Source organism: Ipomoea triloba, chromosome 5 (genome assembly GCF_003576645.1).
Source record: "Ipomoea triloba cultivar NCNSP0323 chromosome 5, ASM357664v1".
NCBI lineage: Eukaryota > Viridiplantae > Streptophyta > Magnoliopsida > Solanales > Convolvulaceae > Ipomoea > Ipomoea triloba.
Window position 1 is genome coordinate 25,075,825 of NC_044920.1, and position 13,542 is coordinate 25,089,366.

Below are 13,542 nucleotides of genomic sequence, written 5' to 3' on the forward strand. Positions count from 1 at the left end.
CCTATACCTAAAGGTGTGAAACCCGTTTACAACCAAAACCAGCAAATGACCATAATGGAATAAATCAGTCTAAATTGTTCATAACTTACCGGCTCAATCCAAGAAGACACCCTAGACCACTTACACTAAATGTTGAACTTTTAATCTTATGGTTACAAGCCAACACTCAAACTAACTCGACTGGAGTTGTTTCATTTTGTTTTAATTTTTAAGTGATGAGAAAAACTTACAGTTACTATATCATGTGTGCTCTCCGAATTTTATAATCAAACGTTAAAATTTCATGGTTGTTAATACAACAGCTGACCAATTTGGTTGGGTTGTCCGATTTGGTTTTATTAATTTATTGTATACATGCATTGCTAGTTGCTACCTAAATGGCGATTTAGGTACGACCACATGCGCTGGTGTCAACAATTTTATACTCATAAGAAATGGTGATATGCTGATATATGCCCCAACCCACCAAACCAAAGTAAATCTTGACTGAAAGAGACTATGAAAAATCTGGAAAAATCCTGACAGAGAAGAAAGAAAAATTAATCGTGACTTGGAGCAGAGTGCCTTCGTCTTCCCCAGCTGTGACGCCATTAATGCCCTCGGCTCTCGTGCGCAACAGTTGACCCACCACCCAACCCGTCAACGCGGGCTGCGGGCTGCCGTCTCAGCTCATCAGCCGAGTATAAATACTGAAGTATAACAATATACGCGCTGCGTAGTATAGGCTATACATAGGGATACCGAGTTTCACCTCTGTAATGGCTGAAGAAGTATGTTTCTTCTCAAAGGTCAGTTTTTTATGCTTTGTTCTTTCACTACAGCTTTAATCTCTTGTGGGTTTTTAAGCTGGAGATTACTGTTAGTAATTTCTTATGACATTGTAAGGTATTGAAGGTTAGAGTTTTAGAATTTGTTTAGTTTCTGGGTGTAATTTTGGTTGTGCAGAAAAGAAACCAAGATTTACTGTGAATATTAGTGACTGATAAAGGGTTAGCTAATAAATTCTGTAATCTGCCTTTTGCAAATCTTGATATGAAATTGAAATTTAGTATTTAGTTTAAGATAGAAGTTAAACAGCCACACTGAGCAGAATCCCTGGGGATTGTTGTTTTATTTGTATTTTTTTTTCTTTTGATTGTATTCATTAGTTTACAGTGTTGATTTTGCATTCATATTTCTGAATTATTGTGTATTAGTGCTTAGTAATAATTGACATTCTTGTGCTCTTTCTTATGGATAAGGTTTTGTGTTTTAAAAACATTGTTCCTTCTGTATGGTTGACAGGACACTCTTATCATAAGACCTCCAAAGAAATCTCCAGCTCTGTTAAGGATGATAGTTGTAGTAGTTGCTATGGTCTGTGGTGTTTATATCTGCACAGAATGTTTAAAACAGTCTAACACTGACAAAGAAAACAAAATCTTGAACCTTGAAGTGATTGAGAGGCCTTGTGATGAGCTCGAAACAGATCGATCCCAGATTCCTTATTTACATTATCCAAAGCCAAAAACGTTTAGCAGGTAGGTGTTTCGTTGGTGAAAAAGTTTCTGCAGCCTATCAATGCGAAGTTTATATCTTTTGTTGTTGTTGTTAGGGCTGAATGCGCGTGCAGCCCTGTTCGGCTCTTTGCAATTCTGTCAATGCAAAGGTCCGGGAGTGGATGGTTTGAGACACTGTTGAATAGTCATGTGAGCGTAAGCTCCAATGGCGAAATATTCTCGGTTAAGGAGAGGCGAGATAATATTTCTTCTATCATGGAGACATTAGATAGAGTTTACAATCTGGATTTGTTTACTAGTGCCTCGAAGAATCACTGTTCAGCTGCGGTTGGCTTCAAATGGATGCTTAACCAGGTAACTAGCTTAGTAGTATCAGACTTTTATTCCCAAAACAAAAAGACTGATTTAAAGGATGCTTTATATAGTGTGTTGTATTATCTCTTGGACTAGCTGTAGTATTCTTTGAACATCGTTTTGATCTTTTTCTGTCCTTTCATACACTCAAGTTGCGTTAGATAGAAAATAACAGTTCAATTGGCCCCAGTGCTTGCATATTATCCAGTAATTTTTTCATTGGCATGGGAATAGCAATATTCATTGTCATCACCTTCGTATGCTACTCCTCACTTCTTGAAGATGCTATTTGATGGTGAAAATTCACCCACGATTCTGTAGTGAATTATTCACGTATGGATAATGTTGGGTGGAGGCCGGTAAGGGCCAAGTCCAGTATCATGTGGCTAGGGAGATTGTTGGGCGGAGGCCAGTAAAGGGCTAAGTGTGGCTATCGAAAATGTGTGGTGGTATAAGGAAATAAAGTTGCCCATTTGCTATGAACTATAGCTTTTGGCTTAGTGATAAGTGCTTGATCCTAACGAGTGTTATTAGTGCTAGTAACTGTGTTCTCTTGCTTGATGCAGGGGTTGATGGAGCATCACAGAGAAATCGCTGAATACTTCAATGAGAAAGGCGTTTCGGTGATATTTCTCTTCCGAAGAAACCTACTCCGCCGAATGGTTTCAGTTCTAGCAAATTCGTATGACCGATATGCTAAACTCTTGAACGGGACACACAAGTCTCACGTACACTCAGCTGAAGAGGTCTGTCTGCCCGTTCTGTGTTTTGTGCAAAACTCATATCCAGAATCTTATACTGTCTAGCTTGATCACTTTATTCGTGTTTTTTAGGCTGGCACTCTTGCTAAATACAAGCCCGCGATCAATACAACGTTGCTGGTGATGGATTTAAAGCGAATGGATATCGCAGCGGGGGAAGCACTGCAGCACTTCAACAACACACGCCATCTCGTTCTGTACTACGAAGATTTAGTTAGAAACCAAACTGTAAGTACTCCCACAACACGCCATATATTGTTCTAAAGACTTCAAATTCTTCTCCGTTTGCTCAGTTTCCCGCCTTCTCGTGCAGAAAATGGTAGATGTCCTAAAGTTTCTGAGACTGCCTCCGAGGCAGCTGACTAGTCGCCAAATTAAGATCCACCGGGGAGCGTTGTGGCAGCATGTCAAGAACTGGGACGACGTTAACAAGACGCTGAAAGGAACAGCGTACGAAAGGTTCTTACAGGCTGACTATTAATTTAGGTGTGGTCTTCATTGATGATCCAAGATGTGAATACAGCAAGCTTCAATTTTTTTTATTTTTATTTTTTTCCTTTCTAAACCTGTCAGTTAGATCCTTTGCCCTTTTATTTACCACAGAAATCATGTATAGCGAAGTGAACTAACTAATTTAGGCAGCATTAAGGATAGTTCTTACATTTCTTTGTCCTTTGGTTTGGTCCTGTACTCTTGTTTGTATTGGTTTGTTCAGCTGAGAAACTTTTTAAGTTTTAACCATTTTGTAATGAGAAAATGTCACCTTTTCTTTTCCTCTGAAATAGAGAAATAACAAGTTTTGTCTGCCAATTGTTTGCAAAGTAATTTTTTCGTTAACACAACTCTAATAAACTAATAGTAGGTGCTAGGGGTGAAAATTGGCTTTGTTAACAATTGAGAGATTAAAAGTAACAATGTGTATAGTTGAAGAATAAAAAAATGTTATTTCTCTTTAATTCAAAGACAAAATGTATTATTTTTCCTTTCGTAATTAAATTGACAAATTTTATCATGCAATTGGGGTCCAGTGAATTTTAATTCAAGTTCATTTTTATTATAATGTAGGTTTATTTTAGTGTATTACAAGTTAGTTTTAAGTAGATTCATTATTAATTATATTTTGACATAAATTTATTTTTTTAATCGAAGAGAGGGAAACCCCCCCTCCCCCTCCATAGAACGCCTCAATGGTAGGCCATTGGCACCCTTCAATTGCTCATGATGCTAATACGGTCTTCTTCTAAAATTCTAACCATATTGCTCAGTGGAGTTGCAAAGAAACACATGAGAAATAGTACTCCGTAACTTTTTAATTTTTACCCATCATTCTCTTACATTGACCGATAACTGTTTTCAACGGTTTGACGAGCAATATTTTACCTTTCGCAAATTCTTCTTGATTGTCAAATGTATGATACAAGTTTATTTTTAGTGTAATGCAAGGTAAAATAAATTTATAATATACTCCATATTAAAAATAAACATGATATATTAAAAATAAATTTGTATCCCTTATGACGTAAACCCTAATCCCAATACAAGTACCGAATTAAATTTTGGGCCTGACCACCTTACACGTACAGTTACACAATGACATCACGGGGAGCCCACTGGGGGCAAATTATGTTGTGGACCCAGGTCCACCTTGCAAGGTGGAGCTGGGTCCAAAACTACGTCGTTTTTGTATTTTTTTTTTAATTAGTAAACATATTGCTAAATATAGAGTTGTCAAAAAATGTGTGAATGTAGAGTATAGAAATCGTGAATGTAGATTTATGATTGTGTGAATGTAGAGTTGCCCAGAAATGTGTGAATGTGGAGGTTTCAAATTGTGAATATGGAATATAGAAATCGTGAATGTAGAGTTATGCATAGGTGAATCTGTAATAGAGTTAAAAAGTTCTAGCAACTTGTAGTCCTGTAATGTGTGAATGTGGAGTATAGGACCTGTGAATATAAAGTTTTGAATGTGCGAATGTGGAGTTTACAAATTGTGAATGTAGAGTATAGTGTATGTGAATGTAGAGTATAGTTACTAAACATATAATCATGTAATGTGTGAATGTGGAGTTTACAAATTGTGAATGTAGAGTATAGTGTATGTGAATGTAGACCCAGGTCCACCTTGCAAGGTGGACCTGGGTCCACGGCATAACAACCCACTATAAAGCAGGTCGGTAACTCCCCCAAATTATAGAAGAGAGATCTTTAAGATATGTTTTCCGGGCTGGCCCAAGAATGAGTGGTGACCCATTTCTAACTTTATGATCCAAAATCGTTGGGCTGTCATATGTGGCCCAATTCACAATTTTGTTAAGTTTGTCATTTAACCCAATGCAGTGAATCATGATCTACATAATAAAATGAAACTAATACAAATTCATATATATTATCATGTAAATTTATTTTAGTATATTAGACGTTCATTTTGACTTACAATACACTAAAAATGACCATATACAAAAAATATAATAACCATACTCGAAATGAACATGTCGTACATGATATAAATTGTCACATTTGATTAGGAAAAACATATGAAACATGAGGATTTAAAAAAAAAATTTGTTTGTTTTTAGTTTTTACATACTAAATTGATATTTGCTTCTCAAGTTAATATAAAACTAATTTAGTCGAGTTCTAATAAGATTCATTCGAAAGCATGCCTCCAAAAGACATTTACATACACAAATTCAAACTTTTGATCTAATACTTAACAATAACGCTGTTACATACATATGAGTTTGAACTCCTAATCTTATATTTAATGATGGCGCTTAGAGAATAGGGATGAAGCCCGGGCTACTACCAAACATGGTAAACAAATTAAAAAACCAGTACTTTTTACATACTATACATTGATATATGCATCTCTTACTATAAGACTAATTCAATCAAGATCCAGTAAGATTCATTCGAGAGAAAGTCTCCTAAAAACATTTTCATATACGAGTTCAGACTTTTAACCTTATACTTAACAGGAATATTGTTACATACACCTGCATTTATTCTAACTACGAACCTTATACCTACCAAACATGGTAAACCAAAGTTCATAGTAAAAGTGAGATATATAGATTTAAAGAGTAGGGGGGAGTACAGCGAAGACGACAAAAACAACATTCATCAAAGCTAGTCTGCAGAATTGCAGTACTTAAGGATGCATGATGACAAAGTGCAAAAGTAATTTATTTTGGTATGCCACGATCGAACATGAAACCCATCGTGAAAATTAAATTGTACCACCACCTCTGTAACAGAGGCCAGACCGGTACAGTATGGTCCTGAGCATTTCTTTCCTGGTCGGTTCGATATCTTAGAATGAAATTTAATGTCGTGTCCGTGTCTACCTCTTTCATCACTTCTTGCATCAAAATGGCACAAGTGCGAATTGATCTTTTCTTTTTCTTTTTTTTTTTCTTTGTTTTTTTTTTATCATAAAAATAATTCGCATAATTACCATAGTTGAAAAAATCGATAAGCGCTCATCGGTCACTTGAAAAGCGCCTAAGCGTCCGTGTTTTTTTTTTTTATAAATAAAATTATTTAATTTTTTTTTTAATTTTTTAAGGCTTGACGATTATAAACTATTTAATTGTTTAATAGTTTATACTAACCTAAAAACATCTAGAATTTGAATAATTTAGGCTAATTTCATTCAAATTGATGTCATTTTAAGTGAAATAACGTATTTTTAAAAACTGAGAATAATAGCTAACCACCTGACTAGGCGGCCTAGTCAACTGCATCGGCCAATCGCCTAGACCATCGATTATGGTGATACGCTAAGTGACCGTTCGACGCCGATTAACCGGCGCATATGCGGAATTTTTGCAACACTGATCATTACTCAAGATGTATACTGAATAAACTATACTCTTGTATGGAGTATACTATGTGCTAAGAGAAATATATGTCATAGATTCGATAGAGATGATACTGACAACAATCAAATCCATCACTTTTTACGTATGTGAATTATTATCTACTTACTTAACCAGAGTTGGAATTCATCGATCTTTAATTTCCTTAGTCCATTGTAGTGGACCACATGCATAACCTTCTTTAATTTGGTTGTCAATTCTTTTTCGGCTTCAATTCTTTCCATGTGCTGCTTCGCCATGCATGCCCCCATTGCCATTGCCCCGCCCGCCCTACACAATCTTGCTTTCTTTTCTTTTACTTTCGTTCTTGTGATACTCTTCCATACCTGTCACATTGAATTTTCCCTAATCATGTCCGCCAAGATTTTTTACTAGTGAGAATTTCGAGGTTTAAAAAAATAATACTCCGTATAAGAGAGGTTAGAAAAATTAGTGATATTTTTTGTAATTTGTACTTTTAATTACTCGAGTGTGACCCATTATATAGTTTAGCCTCTTATCGTTAACGGTTAAAAATTCAATCGTTCAATTGTTGTAAATATTGTCAAATTGGTCACTTGATTAACTTATTGTGAATTTTAATTTATTTTTGTTTTTCTTGGGATTCATACCACTGCACAATTCATATACCTAATTAGTATCAACTTGCAAAATTCGTGGTTCAAATCGTCGTAGGGAGAAAAATAGCGGCAGATTTTTTTTTTTTAGTTTAGCAACGGAATTAGACTTCATCGCAAGTGAATAGCGACAGACTGAGTCCGTCGCTATTCACTTTAGCAACGAATTTTTCCTTTTTAGCAACAGAATTTTTGTCGTTATTTCCGCATTTTTGTAGTGTTGCGTGATATTTATTAGTCCAAATTGTGTTTGTCTTCAAGTTAAGATTTGAAATGCGGTAGTGAAAATCATATGAAATCAGTAAGAAAATTAATACTAACGATGTATATGGGTTGAGTAATGGAGAGAATATGAGAAGTGTGAGTATTTTATTTTTATTTTTTAAAAAAACTTATATGCAAAACTCTAAAATGAAAGAAAGTTTAACAACAAATTATAATTGATATAAGGACCAAGTTGACATCATTTGGTTGTAAATGAGATGTTGTATTTATAAAAATTAACATGGGACTAAAGTACATAACATCTAACAATTGATGAGAGATCACCCATGATTTTTCCTAATTAAAATGTAAAGTGATATCTAGGGATATGCCTTTCTCTCTTCAATTATACAATTAACTTAGTTGTCAAAAAGTAGATTCCAAAGGACCCAAAAAAAATGTAAGTTTCGGTGTTGCAAAAGTTATGAATATTTGTAGAATCGGAACTGATGAATACCAAAAGGTCTTGACCAGAAGTATTCATTTTTTAAATATATCTTTGCAGTGGTGTATTATTATTATTATTATTATTATTATTATTATTATTATTATTATTATTATTATTGGATGACGAGGAAAATTCATAACTATTATTCGAGTGTATATATTGAGTAAATTATACTTCTAGATAACAAGATAAACTCACAACTATTATTTGAGTGTACATTAAGTAAATCATGTTTTAATATACTCTATAATAGTTTAAAATCACCTAAAAAAGAAATAAATTACACTAAGAAAACATGTACTATAAGCTCAAAAAGCTCTTGATAAAAATAAACTTGTGAGTTTTAAGTATTAAAAAAAAAACATTTCTTTTGGGGGGATTTGGTGTATTATTAGAGGGATGGGGACAGACCAAAGTCGCAGCTGCAAAGATAAAGGGGAGGTCATGGCGGACTTCAAAAATCAAGAAATCAATAAAAAGAAAGAAAAAGAAACAGTGGGGCCCATTTTGCGCACTAACGATTGAAAAACATGGTGTTGACTCTTGGACGCGAAAAAGATGTGTCGTAAAAGTAATTGTTTTTTTTTTTTTTTTTATAAATATATTTTTAATGATGTCTCAATTTTTCATTCTCCACATGCAGATTCCTCAACAGCTTTTTCTTTTCTGCTTTTTTATTGTTATTTTTTCCTTTGTTTTCCGGTCTCTTTTTCCCCCCTTTTTAAGCAACCCATCCATCCCAGCAAGATTACATCTTTATACTGTATTTGAGTGTGTTGAAAAAGATTGCACCACCTCATCTACTTCAATTCCTTCCATCTTTAGACCCTGCTGTGCATCTATGTCATGTAAATTTAATCACCAAAGACTGCAACCTTAGAACAAAAGTTTACATTTAGTCATTAGACTATGATTATGTTCTACTGTTGTGTGACAAAACTATGCACGATTCCTTTGATTTATCGAAAAATCTGTCATCATTATTCGAGAATGAGCTCTGGGTAAATCTCGCCTTGTGACCCTAGTCATCAAATGATCACAAGGAGGTAAACTATGTTGCCTATAGCTAATTGTAGGCTCAAACCAAGAATGCGAATATGCAACTCTCATTGGAAGTTGAACTTAGAAGTTGAAACTTTGTAGTTACCAAGTCAACGGTTGAGGTTGTCCTCACTATGATTCATGAGAACATACAGTCAAGGTATTAGTTCCAATGATCGAACGAATAGCTCAGTTGGTACTCAGGTGATATATTGAGAGTGATGGCTCAAGATCAAGTCTGGACCGTAGCAGTGTTGGAGTTTCACCCAATGTAGTGGGCTCCTTGTGGCACCACGTCACATAAAAGGCCAATGAGTCACCGTGATTTACCTCTCAACTATCATGTCGGATTGGGCAAGAGATTTCGCCTTTTAAGGCTGAAAAATTAATTTCAATATTAAGGACTAGAAAGTAACAAATAATAAGTAAAAAAAAAACAAAACAAAACAAAATAGCGATATAATGAGCAAATTTCACTTTTAGTCCTCGACTATTGTGACATTGCCACATTTAGTCTTATTATTTTAATTTTGTCATATTACATCCCCGGTTTTGAACAACTTTCACTTTTAGTCATCGACTATTGTGGCATTACCACATTTAGTCTTATTCTTTTAATTTTGTCATATTATATCCATGGTTTTTAACAACTTTCACATTTAGTCCTCGACTATTATGGCATTGACACATTTAGTCCTATTCTTTTAATTTTATCATATTACATCCATGACTTTCTGTTAAACATTATATTATTTTACCGTTAGAATTAACAAATAACAAAGAAAAAAATCCTCACATATCGTAACTCAAATTTCAAACACATTAGAAATATCGTAAATATCAAAGGATGTAATATTGTAACTCATAGAAATATGAGTTACGATAGGTATACGGATTTTTTTCCTTTGTTATATGTCAACTTAAGGATATCATTGTATTTCAATATCGTAACTCATATTTCTAACGATAAAATAATAGAATTTTTAACTGAAGATTAATGGTGGCAATAAAATTAAAGTCATGGATGTAATATGACAAAATTAAAAGAACAGGACTAAATGTGGCAATCATAATATAGTCGAGGACTAAAGTGGAAGTTGCTCAAAATCATAGATGTAATATGGCAAAATTAAAAGAATAGGACTAAATGTGGCAATAATGCCACAATAGTCGAGGACTAAAAGTAGAAATTATTCAAAGTCAGGATGTAATATGTCAACATTGAAATAATAGGACTAAATGTAACAATGCCACAATAGTCGAGGACTAAAAGTGGAATTTGCTTGCGATATAATTGATAACCCAACATCTTGGGATAGGTGGAAACAAAACTTATGTCTACAAGCTCATATAAATGTTTAATTACAACATGTTTTCTAAAATTTAGCAGGTAGTTATTTTATACTACTCAAACTAAACATATAGATTTTTAATCAAATTTCTTTTATCGTTCCTAATTGACATATTTTTCCTTGACCCGTACAAATAAATCACTCCTCTAGGATCGAACATTGTCATCCTCAACTCACCCCGTGGCCTATTCTATTGTTACTACTTCATTAGCTCATTCTCTAGGTCAGCCAACAGCTCGAGTATAAGTGCGATACAAACATCAATCTCAACCACGTCTATGAACATTTATTTGACTACTAGAATGATTATATATAATTTTAGTTTTTAATTCGTTCAAAAACACCATTCGTTCTATAAAATTGTGTATATATAATTGACAAAATTAATCTCCATTCATAATTTTATATTGGATTTAATCTCACCAAAAAAGTCAAATATATATCTTTCTCGATCAATATTACACTTTTATTTCTTCCCTAGTCATTAATTTTCTCCATAATCTCGTGTTCTTACGTAAAAGTATTAGCTATTACTACTACGTAATAAGTCATATAATTGGTAGTAGCTTAACGTCTCGTTAGTTGTTTATTTAAAATTTTAACGGAGCATACACGATTTCCTTAACAGACATCCATTATTGTACTACAACAAGTCAACAAGCAGTCAGATCAAGGTAAGATATAATTAAAGTAGCGAAAAAAAAAAGTCACTAATATGTAGTATTATTAAAGTGAAAAAATGGCATCCTGTGAAAAGGAAGCAAAGCAAAACAAACTTTCCTTATGATAATCGTCACAAAATTTTATCCCCTTGGATGTCCTATAAATAGGGGCGGAGCCACCTGCATGAACTACAAGAACAAACACATTTAGTGACGAATGTTTTGTGACATTTTGTAATTTAGTCACAATTAATACATTTTTTGTGATAAAAAAATAATTTGACATTATTGTGTAGGATAATTGTGATAATCTTTTTAATAGTATAATAATAATACTTATTTTTGGTATCCTCCCTCCTCAAAATATCACCCCCCCCCCCCCAAATCAATCTTGCAGACTAAGTTTCATATTTTAGTCTTTTTACAATATATATGGATCAATTCTTCTCTTCTTCAAGGAGTAATCTGGTCATTTTTTATATATCTTTGAAGCTTTGAATCTTTTGATAAATTACTGATATTGTATATTTTTATTTCTCTCCAAGCACTCAAGCAGCATTATTTGAATAACTGCATTAATGGTGGTTTCGGTCTTCCAAGTCAAAGAAGAGGGTGATTACATAAACAAAGAATTAGATATATAAGATAGATATTATTTTGAAACAGAGAATTAATTAAGATTAGCTAAAGCATAGGGTGATTATATATATATATATATATATATATATATATATATATATATATATATATATATATCATGAGTAGGCGCAGTATAAAAAAAATTAGTCTGTTACTCGATTTTAGTAAATTTGTAATGTAATAATGTATGTTGAAATATGTTAAATGAATATTAATGTATTTAATTATTTACTCTTAAATAGTAATTGACCCCCACACCATCTAATTCTGGCTCCGTCCCTACCTATAAAGGCCAATATATACTTCATTAGAAGAGACTTTTTGAGCTCGGCACCCTCCTAGTACATTGATTAGGTCCTCAACCTAGCTTAAAATCTTTATAAATGCTCTAGGAAATCCCTCACAAGTATAATCTATTTGTTGTTCATTAATACAATTTACATATACGATAATTTACATTATTATAATTCAGTCGATGTGGATTCAATAAGAAATAAGCATAAATATCACTATTTATGGTGAATTGTCATTCAATTTGTACATGAATTTATATAACGAGATGTAGATTTTTAATAGTGAACGCAACTCTAATTTATCAATATCAACTCATTATTAATAGCCTAATAAGATAAAACTGAACGTCCAATCTTCACCCATCTTACTTCATTTAATTTCCTTAATGACTACCTGCAAATCACATTCCAACTTAACATTTCGAAAACCTCTCATTCATACACAAACACACACATAATGACTTTTTCTAATTTCTCCTAATTATTTATCTATTCATCAATGATTGCTGCCTCAACTTCCGTAGTAACATATTATTTTTAAAAAAAAATTGTTCTAGTTTTCTTCGCCGTCCCAAATGTTGATGTGCATGTGCTCTTGTCCTTTTTCAATTCCCATTTATGGTTTTTTTTTTTTTAAATTGAATTTAAATTACTTTAATTTGAATGAAAAACATACATTCCCTCCCATTTTATTTGCATTGAGAATTGTGGTTAATTAATTATTATTTTATTAGTTGGACAATGATTAAAGTGATTAGCAGTCTTAGCTGGGTGGTCTTATCTTGCCTCGCACGATGGGGAAATGGATATAAATATGTTGTATCTCAAAAAGTAGTCTAAATAGGCTATAGTGAATCTTATATTTAAAAATTACGGATTTGATAAAATAAAATTTACTCATTTATATACTCACCTCATATAGTGATGTTGGATCTCATCAAACTACAGAGTTCTTTGACTATATCTAATTGTTATATCCTACTTAAAATTAATTAGTGATAAATATGTAATTATTAATCAGTTAACCATGTCCCTCCATGATAAGTCATAACGTCACGTCTCGAATTGAGCAGATGTTGAACTCGGCCAACCCAGCCGACGCCAAACAAGTGACTATATGTTTCACTTGCTAAAAACAAATAGAAGTATCGTATCCAAAACTTTTAGAATCATTCTATAGTAGTAATGCAAGCAGCCAATTAAGCAATATTTTTTTATATATGGTTAATTGATTGATTGGTATCATCAATTGATTAACAAATTTACATTTAATAGGATCACGTACATATCATTGTCAAACTTTTTATTTAAACTATTTGGAGTTATATGGATAAAAGATTCTAATCATGTAATTATATATAGCTTCTTATTAATTTATTTATAATATATAAGACTGGTTAATTTGTAGATATAATAAATATAAAAGATATAAAAGATGATAAGAAGTAAGAGTTCATCACATTTATAAGGAGCATAATAAAATAACTAATAAATTAGCTAATAAAACGACCATCGTGTATGAGAGAAACTTGCAATGATTTGAGTCTTTTAGTTTTGCTTATAAGAATTTTTATACAGGGAGAGCTGGGTGTGGTTTGGTATGACACCCATTATAGAGTTAGGAACTAAAGTGTTTTTATTTATATATTAAAAAAAATTGTAATCATGTGAAATATGATATCGACCACTATGATATTGGTGCAATAATATACTTTAGACCTCAAGAGA

The 13,542-nt window shown here is 32.9% G+C and overlaps 1 protein-coding gene across 1 annotated transcript; it reads left to right on the forward strand.

Annotated features, from left to right (window-relative positions):
- Positions 1-401: 401 nt before the first annotated feature.
- On the forward strand, positions 402-3,424 carry LOC116018883 (nodulation protein H-like). The gene is made up of 6 exons (XM_031258904.1): positions 402-788; positions 1,285-1,520; positions 1,595-1,853; positions 2,420-2,599; positions 2,687-2,842; positions 2,928-3,424. Exons 1-6 carry the CDS (start codon positions 759-761, stop codon positions 3,093-3,095), a joined length of 1,029 nt encoding a protein of 342 aa, XP_031114764.1. The 5' UTR covers positions 402-758; the 3' UTR covers positions 3,096-3,424.
- Positions 3,425-13,542: the final 10,118 nt, after the last annotated feature.

What these genes read in the sequence shown, in the direction of transcription:
- LOC116018883 (XM_031258904.1), top strand. Translation starts at nt 759, where the DNA reads ATGGCTGAAGAAGTATGTTTCTTCTCAAAG. An exon ending in TCAAATGGATGCTTAACCAG is followed by an intron (nt 1,854 to 2,419) that starts GTAACTAGCTTA and finishes TGCTTGATGCAG; the next exon opens with GGGTTGATGGAGCATCACAG. An exon ending in ACGTACACTCAGCTGAAGAG is followed by an intron (nt 2,600 to 2,686) that starts GTCTGTCTGCCC and finishes CGTGTTTTTTAG; the next exon opens with GCTGGCACTCTTGCTAAATA.